This window comes from Artibeus jamaicensis, unplaced genomic scaffold (genome assembly GCF_021234435.1).
Source record: "Artibeus jamaicensis isolate MK-2021 breed Jamaican fruit bat unplaced genomic scaffold, CSHL_Jam_final contig_723, whole genome shotgun sequence".
Classification (NCBI taxonomy): Eukaryota; Metazoa; Chordata; class Mammalia; order Chiroptera; family Phyllostomidae; genus Artibeus; species Artibeus jamaicensis.
In genome coordinates, this window is record NW_026521938.1 from 2070760 (window position 1) to 2086786 (window position 16027).

At 42.3% G+C, this 16027-nt stretch overlaps 1 protein-coding gene and 2 pseudogenes across 7 annotated transcripts in view; 2 read left to right on the forward strand and 1 right to left on the reverse strand.

Moving 5' to 3' along the window:
• LOC119051586 (oocyte zinc finger protein XlCOF6-like) overlaps nucleotides 1–16027 on the reverse strand; it is a 64850-nt gene that overhangs the window by 16645 nt on the left and 32178 nt on the right. For all 7 annotated transcript variants that reach the window (XR_008392794.1, XR_008392793.1, XR_008392792.1 and 4 more), the window contains exon 3: nucleotides 4186–4238. Coding sequence is in view for 3 of the 7 variants with exons in the window: in XM_053672085.1 (XP_053528060.1) it covers nucleotides 4186–4238 (53 nt within the window). In the remaining 4 variants the exon portion in view is untranslated. The remainder of the gene's footprint in view (nucleotides 1–4185; nucleotides 4239–16027) is intronic.
• LOC119051626 (heterogeneous nuclear ribonucleoprotein A1-like) lies at nucleotides 425–3517 on the forward strand (annotated as a pseudogene).
• LOC119051627 (40S ribosomal protein S18-like) lies at nucleotides 4599–8026 on the forward strand (annotated as a pseudogene).

Sequence of the window (16027 nt, forward strand, 5' to 3'; positions counted from 1 at the left end):
CCATATCTGATGATTCTGAGTGCTGGTTGTTCTCTATTTTAGTTGTAATTTGGATGTGGTTGTGCAAAGAGTTGAGCCATGTCTGCCTATACCACAACCTTGACCAGAAGTCCAGAGACAACTTAGATGTAGGCAAAAAAGGGACCAAACAAAATAGAAACCATGAGACTCAAATTCTTTGGGGCTAGGAATAAAAACAAATTAACTTCAAAAACTGAGGAGACTCAGTTAATGAAGTTTCTTTATTGGAAGTGTAAGAACCACAGGACATTGAGTGATGTGCAGCCATAGAATATTATGGTAAAGTCTTTGAGGTCATCTTCAGAAAAGAGACAAGCCCCTGTGGAGCATCAAGAGTATCTTCCGCACACTCAAGACAAAAGATCACCCTGTCATCTGATAGCTGGTAAACATCCAGAGCAATATGTTGGCCATCGATGGCAATCTGGCCCCCCAGATGAGCTACATGTACTCCCTGTATTCCTGGGATATTTTCATCTGGAGTCAGGTCTGCTCTATTTTTTGGCAAAAGGCACAATTATGACATGCACCTCCTGACAGTGAGTGGGAGGACAAGGAGTCCTACTGGATGGAGGCAATTTCTGCAGTTTGCCCTGCAACCTGGCCATGGAGTCAAACTACATCAGGCAGAGCTTCCCTGAGACCTAGGTGAGCCTCTGAAACAGGTCAGATAATTACTTAATGATTATTGAACAAGTGAAACATGATGTCATGGCTTTCATTTACTCTTTTTAATCTTGGCTTATACTATACTCTATCTTTCCACCTCACTATTTTTCTTCAAGTTCTCTAGAAAGAAAAAGACCCACACACTGTAGAGAAAAGATATTCAGGGTGGTCACATTTCCAGCAGAGCCATAGCTCAAGTTAGCTCTTTCATTCTTGAAACAAAGTTCCCTTGATGTACAACCCTTTAGGACTTACCTGTTTTAGGACTTCATAGAGCATTTTCTGACGTTTCTATTTAAGTAATGATCATTGTATATCCATTCATCAACATTCATAACTTTCCATAGTTTGCTCACTCCATAACTGTTTTTAGAAATTTAACTTAATTTCATTTTTAAAAATATTATTTTATTTTATTTTTAGAGAGAAGGGAATGGAAGAAGAGAGGGAGACAAATATCAATGTGTGGTTGCCTCATAAATGCTCCTTACTGGGGACCTAGCCCACCAGGCAGAACTGCGACCTGACTGGGAATCCAACCAGCAACCTTTTGGTTTGAATACCAGCACTTGATCCACTGAGCCACACCAGTCATGGCTCCATAACCCTTTAATAGTCCCCATGCAGAAAATGTCATTGCATTGACAAGTGAAATAATCATCATTTCCCTGCAAGTTGGAGAAATACAAAAATCCAAAATGTTTTTCTCACATTCACATTTCCCCTTTATGAACCTTCATGGATGGCAATATCACAGCCATTCTGGTACAAAATGTAAGATTTGTACATACCCACTATTTCCATGTACATGTTAAATTTCATGGAAATTAAAAATACATCTTATCTCAGAAAATTCAGTAAGACATTTCATGTGCAAAAGCAATTATTTTTGGCCCTGGCCAGTACCAGGCTACAAACTGAAAGGTCACCAGTTTGATTCCCAGTCAGGGAGTACAACTGGGTTGTGGGCTGGGTCCCCAGTTGCAAGGGTGCAAGAGTCAGTTGATAGATGTTTCTCTCAAACACGGGTGTTTCCCTCCTTCCCCTTCTTCCTCCCTTTCAATCTCTCTAAAAAAATAATTGTTTTCAACAGTTAAAAAACCAGTGCTGACTCTTTGTGCCAGTGGATGCTGCTGAGTAGCATTGCTGAATTCTCCCTCCTGCATTTGTCATGATGTCTTAGCCAGAGTCTCCCAAAGAGCCTAAATAGCTAAGGAGGCTGTTTATTGGACTTTGAAGCATGTGATGAGGGTCTCAGGAGCCATGGTGAACAATGGGGAACACCCACAGACTGTGTCATGAGAGATTAAAATCCAAAGTGCTCCAGAGGGTTGGCGTTTGGTACACATGCCACCGTGGAGGTAGATGTAGCCATGAAATAATGGCCTTATGAAGTGGGTAGAAGAGTTGTGGCACCAAAGAGACTCTGTGAAGACAAAATTCCCTAGGCAGCTTAGGTGTGACTCAGTGGATTGAGCTGAGGCCTAGGAATCCAAATGTTGCTGGTTTGTCCCTCGCTGTTGTTGCTCAGTAGATTGAGCACTGGACTGGAAAACAAGGGGTTGCTGGTTTGATTCCCAGTCTAGGGCACATGCCTGGGTTTTGGGCTGGGTCCCCAGCTGGGGATATGTGAAAGGCAAGCACATATTGATGTTTTTCTTCTTCTTTTTCTCCCATCCTTTCCCTCTCTCTGGAAATAAGTAAATAAATAACCTTTTAAAAAAACTGGCCCTGGATGGTATAGCTCAGTGGATTGAGTGTGGACTATGAACTGAAGGGTCACCAGTTCATTCCCAGTTAGGGAACATGCCTGGGTTGTGGGTCAGGCCCCCCAATGGGAGTCACATGAGAGGTAAGCACACATTGATGTTTCTCTCCCTTTCTTTCTCCCTCCCTTCCCCTCTCTTGAAATATAGGTGAATAAAATCTTTAAAAAAAGAGAACTGTGCAGAACAAAAAAAAAAGTGTTTATAGGAAAGATATTTCTAAAAAATGTTGCTGCTTTGGTTCAGGACATATCTTGTTGTGGGCTTTGTCCCCAGTTGAGGTCATTTTAGGGGAAACAGATCCATGTTTGTTTCCCTCTCTCCATACCTGACCCTCTCTCCAAAAAGAAATAAGTGAAACCCTTTTAAAAAATGATTTTCACAGACTTAGTGGCCCCTAAATTGTAAAGACACTTGTCAACCACTGAAAAACTTCACCTAACAGATTACTCTTAAAGAACGTGGAAAAATTGAAGTGGTTGAAGTCATGAATGTCAGAGGCAGTGGAAAAAAGAGAGGATTTGTTTTGGTGACCTTTGATGACTGTGCCTGTGTAGACAAGGTTGTCATTTAGAAGTCCCATATTGTGAATTGTCACAACTGTGAACTGATAAAAGCTCCATCTAAGCAAGAGATGGCTAGTGTTTTCTCCAGCCCTAGATGGAGAAGTGGTTCTGGAAACTTCAGAGGTGGTCATGTGGGTGGTTTTGGTGCAAATGACATTGGTCATGGAGAAAACTATAGTGGTCGAGGTAGCTTTGGTGGCTGCTATGGTGGTGGTGGTGAATATGGTGCCAGTGGCGATGGCTATAACAGATTTGGTGATGATGGAAGGGAGTTTGGAGGTGGTAGAAGATACAATGATTTTTGGCAATTACAACAACTGATCTTCAAATTTTGGACCCATGAAAGGAGGAACCTTTGGAGACAGAAGTTCTTGCTCCTCTGCTGATGGAGGCCAACATTTGGCCAATCCAGGAATCCAAGGAGGCTGTGGTGGCTCCAGCAGCAGCAGGGAAGGCCATAGCACAGTTTGTAAGTACTGCCTGGAAAAAACTTAGCAGGATGGGAGAGCCGGGGAAGCTACAGGTTACCACAGATCTGTGAACTCAGCCAAGCACAGTGGTGGCAGGGCCCGGCTGCTACAAAGAAGACATGTTTTAGACAGATGTCATGTGAATGAGCAAGAAATTTGTCGAGAATATTTGTGAGAATTTTAGTTCCTCTTCTGTGGAAAGTGTTAAGCACTCCAAGAAAGTGTTCTAATGTCTTCGTTAGTGTACCCATGCTGTTGAATGCCAAATGAAATGGTATGATTCTGAAACTGATAAATGTGTTTTTAAAAATTATTTAGTTTTTGATTTGCTTATTTACTTCTAGAGAGAAGGGAAAGGGAGGGAGGAAAAGAGGGAAAGAGCCTTGGTCGGTGCAGATCAGTGAGAGGAGCATCATCCAGTAACCAAAGGGATGCGGATTTGATTCTGGGTCAGGGCACGTACCTAGGTCACAGGTCACCCCAGTCCAAGTGGAGGTGTGTGAAACAAATGATTTCCCAAATATTCTAAACTTATAAGAAATTAATCCTTGTGAATTGTCTCATAAAATGAAAATCATAGCTACTGATAAGAGATTTCTCATACTCACAGCACTCAAAAGACATTTCTACATTTTGAACTGTCTCAAAATAATGAAAAATGATTGACACAGGAAAAAGACTTCCCATACTCACTGCAGGTATAAGGGAATTCTCTTGGGTGAATTCTATGATGACAAAGGAGGTGACTGCAACAGAAAAGAGACTTACAACATTCACTGTACTCACAAAGCTTATCTCTTGGTGAACTCTCTGATAATAACAGAGAACAGAACTCATTGTAAAAAATTTTTCAATATCACTGCACTCAAAAAGCTTACACCCATCATGGCCCTGGCTGGGAAGACAAAGCGGAGTTGGGAGTCTTAGCCAGTGAGACTCTTACAGAAATGCACTGTTCAGTGGGCCCCAACACAACCTTGACCCACAGCAGCAACCTGAATGAAAACAAATGCTGGTGAAATGCAGTGACTCAGGATGAGTTATTTAAAAATAATTTTATTTATTTATTTTTAGAGAGAGGGAAAGGTTGGGACAGAAAAACCAACATGCAAGAGAAACATCAATCAGATGTCTCTCCAACACCCCCAGCTGGAATGTCAGCCAAAAACACAGGCATGTTTTCCGACGGGAAAGTGAACCTGAGACATTTTGGTTCACGGGTCTCCATTCAGCCCACTGAGCTGTACCAGCCAGTGCAGGGGGGTTTCTCATTATAGATGTGCATCTATCACATCAAGGATGATTGTATGTCACAATTTTTAAGAAACTGAGGTAGATTCTGAAAAAGTGGAGGTTGTACATTACCAGATCACTACAACTCTAAATAATGGGCGCCTCATTAAACAAAGTACACTAGGAGAAGACGGGACTCAAGGAAGAAAGGCATTGGTTCTGAAGCTGTCCCTCTGCTGATGGCTGCCTGCAAAAGCCTTCCTGCTGCTGATGTCAGCCTGTGTAGAGGAATGTAAATGTGCCCAAATCAGGAAAATCAACGGCAGCAGATAAGATGCTATGCAATGTTCATAGAGAAACATGAGTACACTTCAAGGTGAAACAGGCATTGACCAAAGTTGGAGGACACACCAAAAAGATTCCTCAGAGAAATGGTTCTGGTGTTGAGGTTAGAGAGACAGAGATCAGCCCTGGCTGTATGTCAGATTAGATATGATACCTATTAAATCTAACAAATCAGCAAAATGCCTACACTGGGAAGAGACCCAGACATTAAGGTGTGGTCATTGGCAATGGTGACAAAAAATAAAAGTTAAAGAGGACATGTTCCTCATTATGTTTGAAAAGGCATTGACATCAAATACTCCCCAAGTGCCATTCACAAACATTACACCTTCTGTGAGCCCATCCTGTCATGGTTGGACTCATGTCCCTCTTGTAATACACAAAAGACTATTCCATTTCCCACCCAGTTAAGCAATGACGTGAAATTTTGATGATTCCACTCCTAAGAGAAAACAGAAGGGATGAAAACAGCAGCACTGTCATAGAATAGCCCAGAACAAAGAGACAAAAGGAAAACAATCTATGTGAGTGATGATAGAGTGCTGGAGAATAAAAAAATAAAAATGTCCACCCCCTTCCAAAATAATTAGACATTATCCATGATAAAAACCATCCCTTGAGGAATGGAGAAATGCTTAGGAAGCCAGTTTTTTCAAACAGCCCTAAGTGCAGTATAAAAGAACTACACAGAAAGAATTGCAGGAGGGACTTGCTTAGCAAAGATGATTTGATTCAAAAACCAAGATGAGAGTTTTCACACCAACCACTGTACATGTGATACCCTGGACTTTAGCAGCCTGTTTTGTGAATGACCATGGACCATTGTCTATGAGAACTTCAGGATTCTTGGTACTATCTGCAACTTCCTACAAGTTTCAACTCAAAGGAACCTGTAGAGTTTGTCAGCATGGTTATCAAGAGGAATGCCCTTGGCCACAACATCACTTAGGAATAATATCAGTATATCCCCAGCAATATTTGCTGTCAAAGACCCCAAACAGATCACTGAATATTTGGACATCAGCTGCCTTACCCACTGAGGAAACAAACTACAATCTTTAGCACTCTTACTTCAGTGCATGGCGCAGCAAGAAGAATGGTAATTGAAACTTCTTTTTACCTCAAAACACATTACCTAACAAGCACTCTTCTATCCACAGTGAGATAAAACTAGTTCTCATCATAACTGTGTGGATCAGTTCGCTGAGCACCAAAACTCAGTCCTGGCACATGCTTTGGTTGCAAGCCACATCACCAGGTGGGGGTGTGCAAAAGGCAACCAGATAATTTCTTCTCTTGCGCCCTCTGGTTCAAAACAAATACTGATGTTTCTCTCCCTCTCTCCTTCCCCTCTTCCCCTCTAAAGATAAATAAATAAAATCTTTAAAAAAAATAAAATAAATAATTGTCTTGCACAACAATGCTTCTCTCCTGTTTCTCCCTCCCTTGCCCTCTCTATAAAATATCTACAAAAAATAGTTTATGGACATAAATAGGTTGAAAGTAAAGATATGTAAACAACATTTTATACAAATAAAAACAAAGAGAGCAGGACTAGCTAAGTTGTATTCAACAAAAAGAAACCTCATACAATGTCACAAGAAAAAAATATCATAAAATGAAAAAGGCACCAATTCATTATGAGGATAATAAATTTAATTACTAAGCACCCTACTATAGACACCTAAGTGTGTTAAACAATTTAAAATCTGAAGACAGAAAATGCTATACAACAATAGTAAAGAACTTAAACTTTCCCCTTTCAAAAATGGGTAGATGCAACTAATTGAAAGCATTAAAGAATTAATGAGATATCTGGTCAAGATGGAGGCAAAAGTAGACAAGCCTTGATTCTCAGGAAAATACAGAGATAATGACAACTATATCTCAAAAACAAATAAAAACCTCAACTGCCAGAAAATCGAGCTGTAATGAAGTATGACAAGCAAGGATTTAAAGAAGCCACAGCCATCCTGACAGGTACCTTTTCAGGGACTCAAAGTAGTTCCAGCTAATACACAGAAACAAACACAGGGAGGCTGCAAAATTGAAGAGACAAAGAAACATGGCCCAGTGAAAGAACAGAACATATCCCCAGAAAAAGAACTATATAAAATGGACATAATGAACCTGTCAGATGCATAGTTCAATATGTTGGTAATCAGGATGCTAAGAACTCATTAAGTACAGCAACAATGTAGAGAAAAAAAATGATGGCAACACTAAGTGAAATAAAGAAAAGTCAACAGAGAACCTACAGTGCAGGGAAGCAAGCCTGGATTAAAATAAAAGATTCGGAACACAAGGAAAAAATTAATACCAGAACATGAAGAAGAAACAAGAATTCAAAAAACAAGGATAGTATAAGAAGTCTCTAAGACATCACCAAACGTGCCAACATCCAAATAATAGAGATGACCTAAGGAGAACAGGAAGAATAAGAACTTGAAAACTTATTTGAACTGTAGTCCTACAGGAGGCCTACACAGCACTACATCCATATCTCTAGTGTTTCCTGAGAAGTTCCAGCACACTTTATGAGTCCTCAACACCAATATCGATACGTGATGGAAACAAGCCTTTGCCATCACTGCAGTTAAAGGTGTGGGGTAAAGATATGGTCATGTGATGCTGAGGAAGGCAGACATCAACCTCACCAAGATGGCAGGAGAGCTCACAGAGGATGAAGTGGAATGAGTGATTACCATTATGCAGATCCCACTCCAGTACGTATTCCTGACTGGTTCTTGAACAGACAGAAGGATGTGAAGAATGGAAAATACAGCCAGGGCCTAGACAATGGCCTAGACGATAAGCTTTGTGAAGACCTGGAGCTCCTGAGAAAATTCAGGCCCACATAGGGCTGTACCACTTCTGGAATCTTTGTGTTCGAGACTAGCACACTAAGATCACAGGCCGCCAGGGTCAAAGTGTGAGTGTGTCCAAGAAGAAATAAATCTGTAGGCCTTGCCAGTTAATAAATAGTTTATATTCACATATACACACACAAATGAAAACTGATTTGAAATAATAATGAAATAAAACTTCCTTACTTTGGTGCAGGAAATAGATATACAAGCCCAGGAAGCACATAGTGTCCCAAACAAGTTGGACCCACAGAAGACCACACCAAGACACATCATAATTAAAATGCCAAAAGTTAAAGATAAAGAGAGAAATTTAAAAGTAGCAGTAGAAAAGCACAGAGTTACCTACAAAGAAGTACTCATAAGAAAATCAGCTGATTTCTTAAAATGAATGTTGCAGGCAAGAAGACACTGGCAAGATGTATTCAAACCGATGAAATGCAAGGACCTACAACCTAGATTACTCCATCCAGCAAAGCTATTCTTTAGAATAGAAAGACCAATGAAGTGCTTCCCAGACAGTGTAAAGCTAAAGGAGTTCATCATCACTAAGCCCTTATTACATAAAGTGTTAAAGGGATTTATTTAAGAAAAAGAAGATCAAAACTATGAACATTAAAAAGGCAACGAACACAGAACTATCAATAATTGAATCTAAAACAAAACAAAGCAAAACAAAAAAACTAAGCAAACAGGAACAGGAATAGAATCATAGGTATGGAGATAATTTGGAGGGTTAGCAGACGGGAAGGGGGAAAATGGGCAGAAAGATGCAGGGATTAAAAAGCATAACTGTAGGTAGAAAATAGACAGGAGGAGGTTAAGAATAGTATAGAAAATGAAGAAGACAAAGAACTTACATGCATGACCCATGAACATAAAATAAGGTGGCGGGCATTGCTGGATGGAAGGGGTACTAAATGCAGTGCACTAAAGTGGAATATTTGGAACACCTGTAATGAAATAATTAATAAAATATATGTAAAAAAAAAAACTTCCTGTAGGACTTGGTGACACACCAGGACACACTTGAAAAGCATGTCAACAAAAGGTCGTAAAATACAAGCAGCAATATAAACAAACGCATAGAGTAACTTAAAGCTAAGGGCTAGGGATAATCTTAATTCTGTAGGAGGAGACTGGACTGTGCTTGCAAATGACCTGACACTTGAGCTCTGCTTAGGGAAACATAGCTGTGGCCATGGTTATTATTCCCTTTAACATGACCTACACAATTTTTCTTGTATACACTGCACTGTAAAAAGTGTACCTGTATATCTTCAATAAGTGGGAAAATCAATTTTACTTATGACAAGTGATAAATTACTATAAAATGCAATGACAACAAATTAATTCTCGGGTCCCAGGTAATTTACAAGGGCTGCTGAGGGCTGCTCCATGCGGAAAATGGATAATCAGTAGCACTTAGAAGGGCTCTAGACATTCAGCACAAATTGAAGACATTCTATTGACACCAGGGAGGATGAAATAAGGAGAAAGAGGTCAATTTTCAGACAGTGTCCATGCATGCCACCAGGTGACTTCAGATGGATTGTGTTGTTAGGAACATATCTTAAGATCAGATTGCAAACATTACCAAGAATATTGCACACTAGTCCTGTTCTCAGTAAAAGCAATCAGCCATAACAATGCTAGTAAGGCCGTGCAGACAGAGACCCCACCTAATTTGGCCGATTGGCCTGTCTTGAGCAATCAGGAGAAGAATCTCACTTTGTTCAGAAGGACCTGTATCTAATGAAATATCTCTGAGGTAGACAGCAGGAGGGTGGAAAGGGGAATGTCATTGCTGAAAATGGTCAGGGCTGCAGGAAAAACACAGAGAGCCTCAATTCCTCACCCAGCCAGTACTTGACTGAGTAGCAGGGGTGTCCAACCTTTTGGCATCTCTGGTCTAAACTGGAAGAAGAAGAGTTGTCTTGGGCCACACATTAAATACATTGCAACAGGTAATCACAAAACATTCTTATTTTAAGTAAATCTATGGTATTGTGTTGGGACACATTCATAGCCATCCTTGGCTGCATGTGGCCTGTGGGCCACAAGTTGGACACCCCCAGAGTACAGGATCAAGAGGAACTTTTACTGTGTGAAGAAGTGAACACCCCACTAAGTAGAAAACAATACAGTAGATCTCCCGCGTCACTTCTGAATACATACCAGGTATCATGTCTAGCTGTTCCCAATTCTGCAGGGAAGATGTCAGCAATAAGTAAAAACACACTTGAAATGTCAAAAAAGAGTAGATAACATTCACCACAGTGCATAATATTCTAGCCTTTTATGCAAAATTTAAGTGAATATACAGAAAAAAACAGCCATGAATCACTGAGGTCTCATTAGTGTGAGGTGTGTGCTAAGCTCAAAAAGGAGGCAGACAAAACACAGCTAAGGCTGAAAGTAGTTTCCCCTGGAGAGACCACTGGAAACTACAGATAAGGTTCCATAAAGAGTATGAGGCAGATGTTAAGCATCCTAAGACATCAGAAAAATGTAGGAAATTCGTGTTAATTAAAACAATGAAAACAGCAGCTAGCTTAGTTGCTCATTCTCACTAGTCTCCCCATCATCCACGGATGAAAGTAAACATGACATGACATGATCCGTTTGGGGAGGAGAAGTGGCCAGTTTCCCAGAGGAAAAAGGGCCTTGAACAGTGGCCAGTTTCCCAGGAAAAAAGGGTGTTGAGCAGTGGCCAGTTTTTCAGGGGAAAAAGGCGTGGAGCCCCCTCTTCCAGGGGCTTTTACTGGGTTGTAATACACAAGAATACAGGGCAGCAAGGATCAAACAATAGATGATATTTCAAAGAAATCTGAGGGCTTAATCTGAGTCAGAGTCTGTCAGGAAGAGAGTTTTTCAGAAACTTTGGGAGACATACTCATTTCTTGCTCAGACCCTTATCATAAGAATGAAAGCACTCTTAGAAAAGCAGGTTTCACAGGTTTTTGAGGAATTCTTTGTGATGCCAGATTTTTCCCGGGGGGATCCACTCTAGCAAGGGAAGGAGCTGCACCCCTCCCCATCAGGTATTCAGGCTTAAGAGGATTGGAGCCAGGAAGCATTTCTCCCCGAGGACATGGGGACTTGGGCTATGTCACATAGCCAGGGGGCACAGGTCTATTGCTTGCTCTTTTTTGCAGCCCCCCACCCCCCAGTCCTTCCATGATGACCTCCCAAGTGGTCGAGTCTGGCTTAGGTTGCTCCCCACTATGAGGAGACTTACCCATCATGAACTTCCAACCATGCTTTGGGGGCAGGGAGGAAACTGAGGCAGCATTTGCTACCAAAGACAAGCCTTGTCTCCTGTGGCTCGCATTCCGGAGGTCACTCACTCATCTTTGGCCACAGAGCAGGGTGGGGGGGCAGGGGTTAGGGTTACAATTCTTTAAACCAGGCAGAGTGGTCCACAACAGCTCATGTCTCTGGCCTTTGTTGTCTTCCTGCCTTGTCCTGAGAGCCTAACGTGCTACGGTAGAGATTGTCCCCAGCTCTGAAGCCAGATTCGCATGTTCATATCTGGCCACTTCAATCTGAGAGTTGTCTGCTCTGTGACCTTAGAAAAACCCCTTCTTCTTCATCCAATTTTTCCTAGAAGTACACTAACAGTTAGTAATTCCCAGGGTGCTTTAAGGATTTGAAAAATAATAATGACCAAAATGCAAGGGCTGGAAAATGTTCATTCAGGAACAAAGGCTGCTCTTTCTTAAAAATATTTCACTCTCTGGGTTTTAGAGAGGGTAAGGAAGCAAGAAAGAGAGGGAGAGAAATATCCGAGTGTAAAAACATTAATTGTTTGGGAACTGGATCAAAACACAGGCATGTACCCTGACTAGGAATTGAAAACATGGCCTTTTGGCTTACCAGACCGCATTCCATCCACTGTGCTAAACAACCCAGAAAAGGTTGCTTTTTAACTTAATTTACATATGAAAATACTGAGGTTGATAGGGTGATTCACTTTCCCTTAATGATATCTATGGTCAACAATCTAAGATTTAAAGTCAGGCTGCAAGGCCAAGATATGGGGAGTCTAATTACTGTTTTGTCTTTGGCCTCTGGGAGAGCTTTCAGACTCAACAAATACCTACTGGTCCTCATACTGTTACAGGAAAATGAAGCAACCAGACACTGAGGGATTCTGGAGTATGAGGTTTATTAATGTGCACAGGCCTATAGGAGTCAGCCTCCAAATTCTGAGCCCCGAACAAAGGATTCTTGGGGCTTATATAGCCTACGGGGTCTTCCTGTCTACGCAGCAAAACGGGATACAGAAGCAGAATGTGGTAATTAGCTCTATCTACAGGGCAGAAGCAGAGTACAAAGGCTAAATGTGAAAATTAGTTCTATCTGCGGGGGTGCTAGCCCCAGTCCTTGTGACTATCCTGCTGTTTGCTTTTCCTACGGCCTTATCGCTCTCCCAAAGGGCCTGGGGTTTTGGGTGAGCAAAGGTCTTCCAAAGCTTCCCACTTCAATACCACCTGGTGCACATTCAAGTCCTGCTACAGCCCAGCAACCTCAGATGAAAGATCATAGAAAGGGCTAAAAACTAAAAGGAAAAAATTAATATTTTATTTAATGTTTGAATTTACAAAATTATGAAGTATATTAATAATGCAGATTATTTTTAAAGTATATGATATTTTCCTACTATATTGTGTACAGCAAAAAAAATCAAAATAATTTGGATATGATTTCTACTACGAAAACAATTTTTCATCATTCAGTGAAACAAAACATTGTTATTCAAGGAGCAAAAGTGGGTGAGATGACAACATAGATCTTTCTTGTTTTACTCTATTATTCTTTAAAGGACAGTAGCCCAAAATTATTTTTAAAAAAATAGGTAAAGTATGTGAGCAGAGAATACACCAAAAACAATTCTCCCAGTCCAAAAGCCTAATGGCACTTATCATTTAGCCCAAGACTTATGAATCATCAGCCAGGCTGTTATTCCCCTCCACGCAGTAGTGTGTAACCCATACTCTTCTTTCTCTTAATCCTTCAAACACTACTTATTACTCTGTTCTCGACCTCAAAGACACATTTTTCCCCATTCCTTTATACCCTGACTCTTAAACTCTCTTCGCATTCACTTGAACTGACCTTGACACCCACATCTCCCAACAACTTATTTGGACAGTATTACCCCAAGGAGTTTGAGACAGTCCCCACCTTTTTAGGTAAGCCCCGGCTAGGGATCTTAAAGCCACTGATCTCTCCCCATAAACCCTCCTACAACATATTGATGATCTCCTACTCTGCAGCTCAACCCTAAAAGACTCACAGACACACATGGCCCAACTCCTTACTTACTTAGGACAATGAGGTTACCGAGTTTCCCCCAATAAGGCCCAACTATCCAAATCATTAGTAATACATCTAGGATTTACTGTATCTCCTGAACACAGAGAGAGCACCCCTGACTGTGAGACCCTCATTGCCTCGTTGCCAATTCCTACAACTAAACAAGATCTTTCTGATGCATGCACTGACAAACAGTGCCCTTGGTGTCATGGATGAGACGTGAGACAAATTCACACGGACTACCGAGTCCTGTGGAGGAAAAGGGCCGGCAAGACTAATCCCTCAAGTGGGGAGAGCTTCAGAATGGCCTTGCTACCCTCTCAAGGGGAGAGTGGCTTGGAGCGGCCGGGCAACTCTCTCACCAGGGGAAAGAGAGCGCCCTGACCCTTGCCTAGTCAGGCTTTTATTGGGATTTTTGCACAGGAATTCAGGTACAGCTTATTAATCATTGTCAAGCAGTAAACAGTAGATAGCATACAAAGAACCATTAAGGTTTCTTCTAAATCAGGGCCTGTCAGCTAGAAGGCTACAGAACTTTGGGAACATAAACTCTTTTTCTGCACAGGCCCTTATCATCTAACTAAAAGCATTCTTAAACAAAGCAGGTCTCACAGGGTTTCACATATTCCTTCTCAGGCCTAATTACCCAGGGAGCCCACCATTCCCAGCACAAGGCTGCATCACCCTCTATCATTATTTCCAGGCTTAAGTCAGGCAGAGGAGGCAGATAGCCAAAGAATTCTCAGAGACTTCTCGCAGACAGACTGAGGACTCGGGCTTTGTCAAAGCCGGGGGGTGAGGGTCCATCACCCTCTTTCTGCATAGCCCCCTAAGTCCTTCCCTGGGGCCTCCATGTGATCATGCCTGTCTTAAGTGGTTCCCCCTTGGGGACTCTTACCCGTGATTGGCTAACTGATCAAGCATCGGGGGCCAGTTATGGAAAAAGAAGCAGAAGCAGGGCTCCTGCCAGGGAGATGAGCTTTGTCTCCTTAGTGGCTTATGGGCCGAAGGTTACTCACTCCGCCTTAGCTATGGTGGGTTTCGGCTCCTGAAACGAGGCAGGGCAGTTCCCAAACTTTCCTTCCGTGGACTGGCTGGATATTTTAGAATCTGGATCCTCAACTCTGGCCTCATAGCTAAACCACTGTATGATGCTTCCAACGGCCCACTAAATGAGCCCCTGCCACCACACAGGTCAGTTTGCCAGCCGGGTTGAGGAGCTGAAGAAAGCCCTAACAGAAGCTCTGGGGAAGAAAAGCCTTTTATTCTTTATATGGACAAAAGGCCAGGAACAGCATTAGGGTTGTTTGGGACAAAAACCAGGACCTGACCTTAAAGTAATTGCCTACCTATCGCGGCAGCTAGACCCTACAGCTCCAGGCCAGCCTACAGGCCTGAGGGCCCTGGCTGCCGAGATACCAAAGACAGGGGCCCAAGAACTTACCTATTCTCAACCTATAACTGCTCACTCCCCCCACATAATAGCAGCTTCATTGCTAAACAGGCAGAAAAATTTCTGCATCCCTCAAGGCTACAGCAGTTCTTCCTAACTTTACTCCAGGCATCCCAAGTAAAAGAAGCTAGATGCTCCACCATAAACCCTGCTACACTCTTCCACCTTCCAGAAACCATGGGAGAGGAACACTCCTGCATCGAGTTCCTGTCCACCATCATTCTGACTTTTCCATATATTTCTGAATTGCCTTTCTCTTCCCCAAAAGATACCTGGTTCACAGATGGGAGCTCATTCATGAACACGTGTCAGCACAGGGCTGGATACGCTATTGTATCCTCCACCCAAGTCATTGAGACCAGCCTTCTTCCACCAGGCGTATCCTCACAACAAGCTGAGCTCATAGCCTTAATTAGAGCCCTCAGCCCAGCAAAGGACAGAAAAATCAACATATACACTGACTCCAGATGTGTCTACCATCTTTTACACTCACATGCCTCTATATGGGCAGAGAGGGGTTTCCTCACATCCAAAGAATCCCCCATCACCAATGCAGACTTCATCTCTAAACTCCCTTTAGCGGCACATCAAACTTCCAAAATAGCAGTCATCCATTGCAAAGGAAACCAGGGCAGCACGTCTGCCAGCTCACTCGGGAATGAGCGGATAGACAAAGATGCTAAATAAGCAGCTCTGCTTCCAGCCCCTAAATACCAGCTCCTAGCTCTTCCTACTGTAACACCAAGACACACTCCCCAAGAAGTTAAACTTGTACAAGGGACAGTCTGGGAAGATGAGTGGCTCACCAATGGGGGGCAATTAATACTTTCCCTAAACCAAAGAGAAGAATTCCTCTCTCATTTGCACAAGGCCCTCCATGTAGAATTCCAGCCTCTCTATACACCATCAACTTTCCTCCCTTCTCCAAACCATCACTTAGCAAAGCCCGATATGCACACAAACTACTACGCAAGGGAGAGTTAAACCTCCCCCATCCTTTCCCACCTGCCAACCCTCAGGCCATGTCCAAGGACAAACTGGCAAGTCGACTTTACCCACATGCCCCCTGTTAAAAAATACAAATATCTGCTGACAATGGTAGACACCTTTTTGCGGTGGGTCAAGGCCTACCCCACCATCTTAGAAAAGGCAGCTGAAGTTACCTGGGCCCTCCTCGAATCCATCATTCCCTGCTTCACTTTCCAACTTTATAGTCAGATAAGGACTCTGCTTTTATATCTCAAATCACTCAGGAGACAGGCAGAGCCCATGGAAACTACATATTCCCCACAGACCCCAGTCGTCCAGCAAGGTT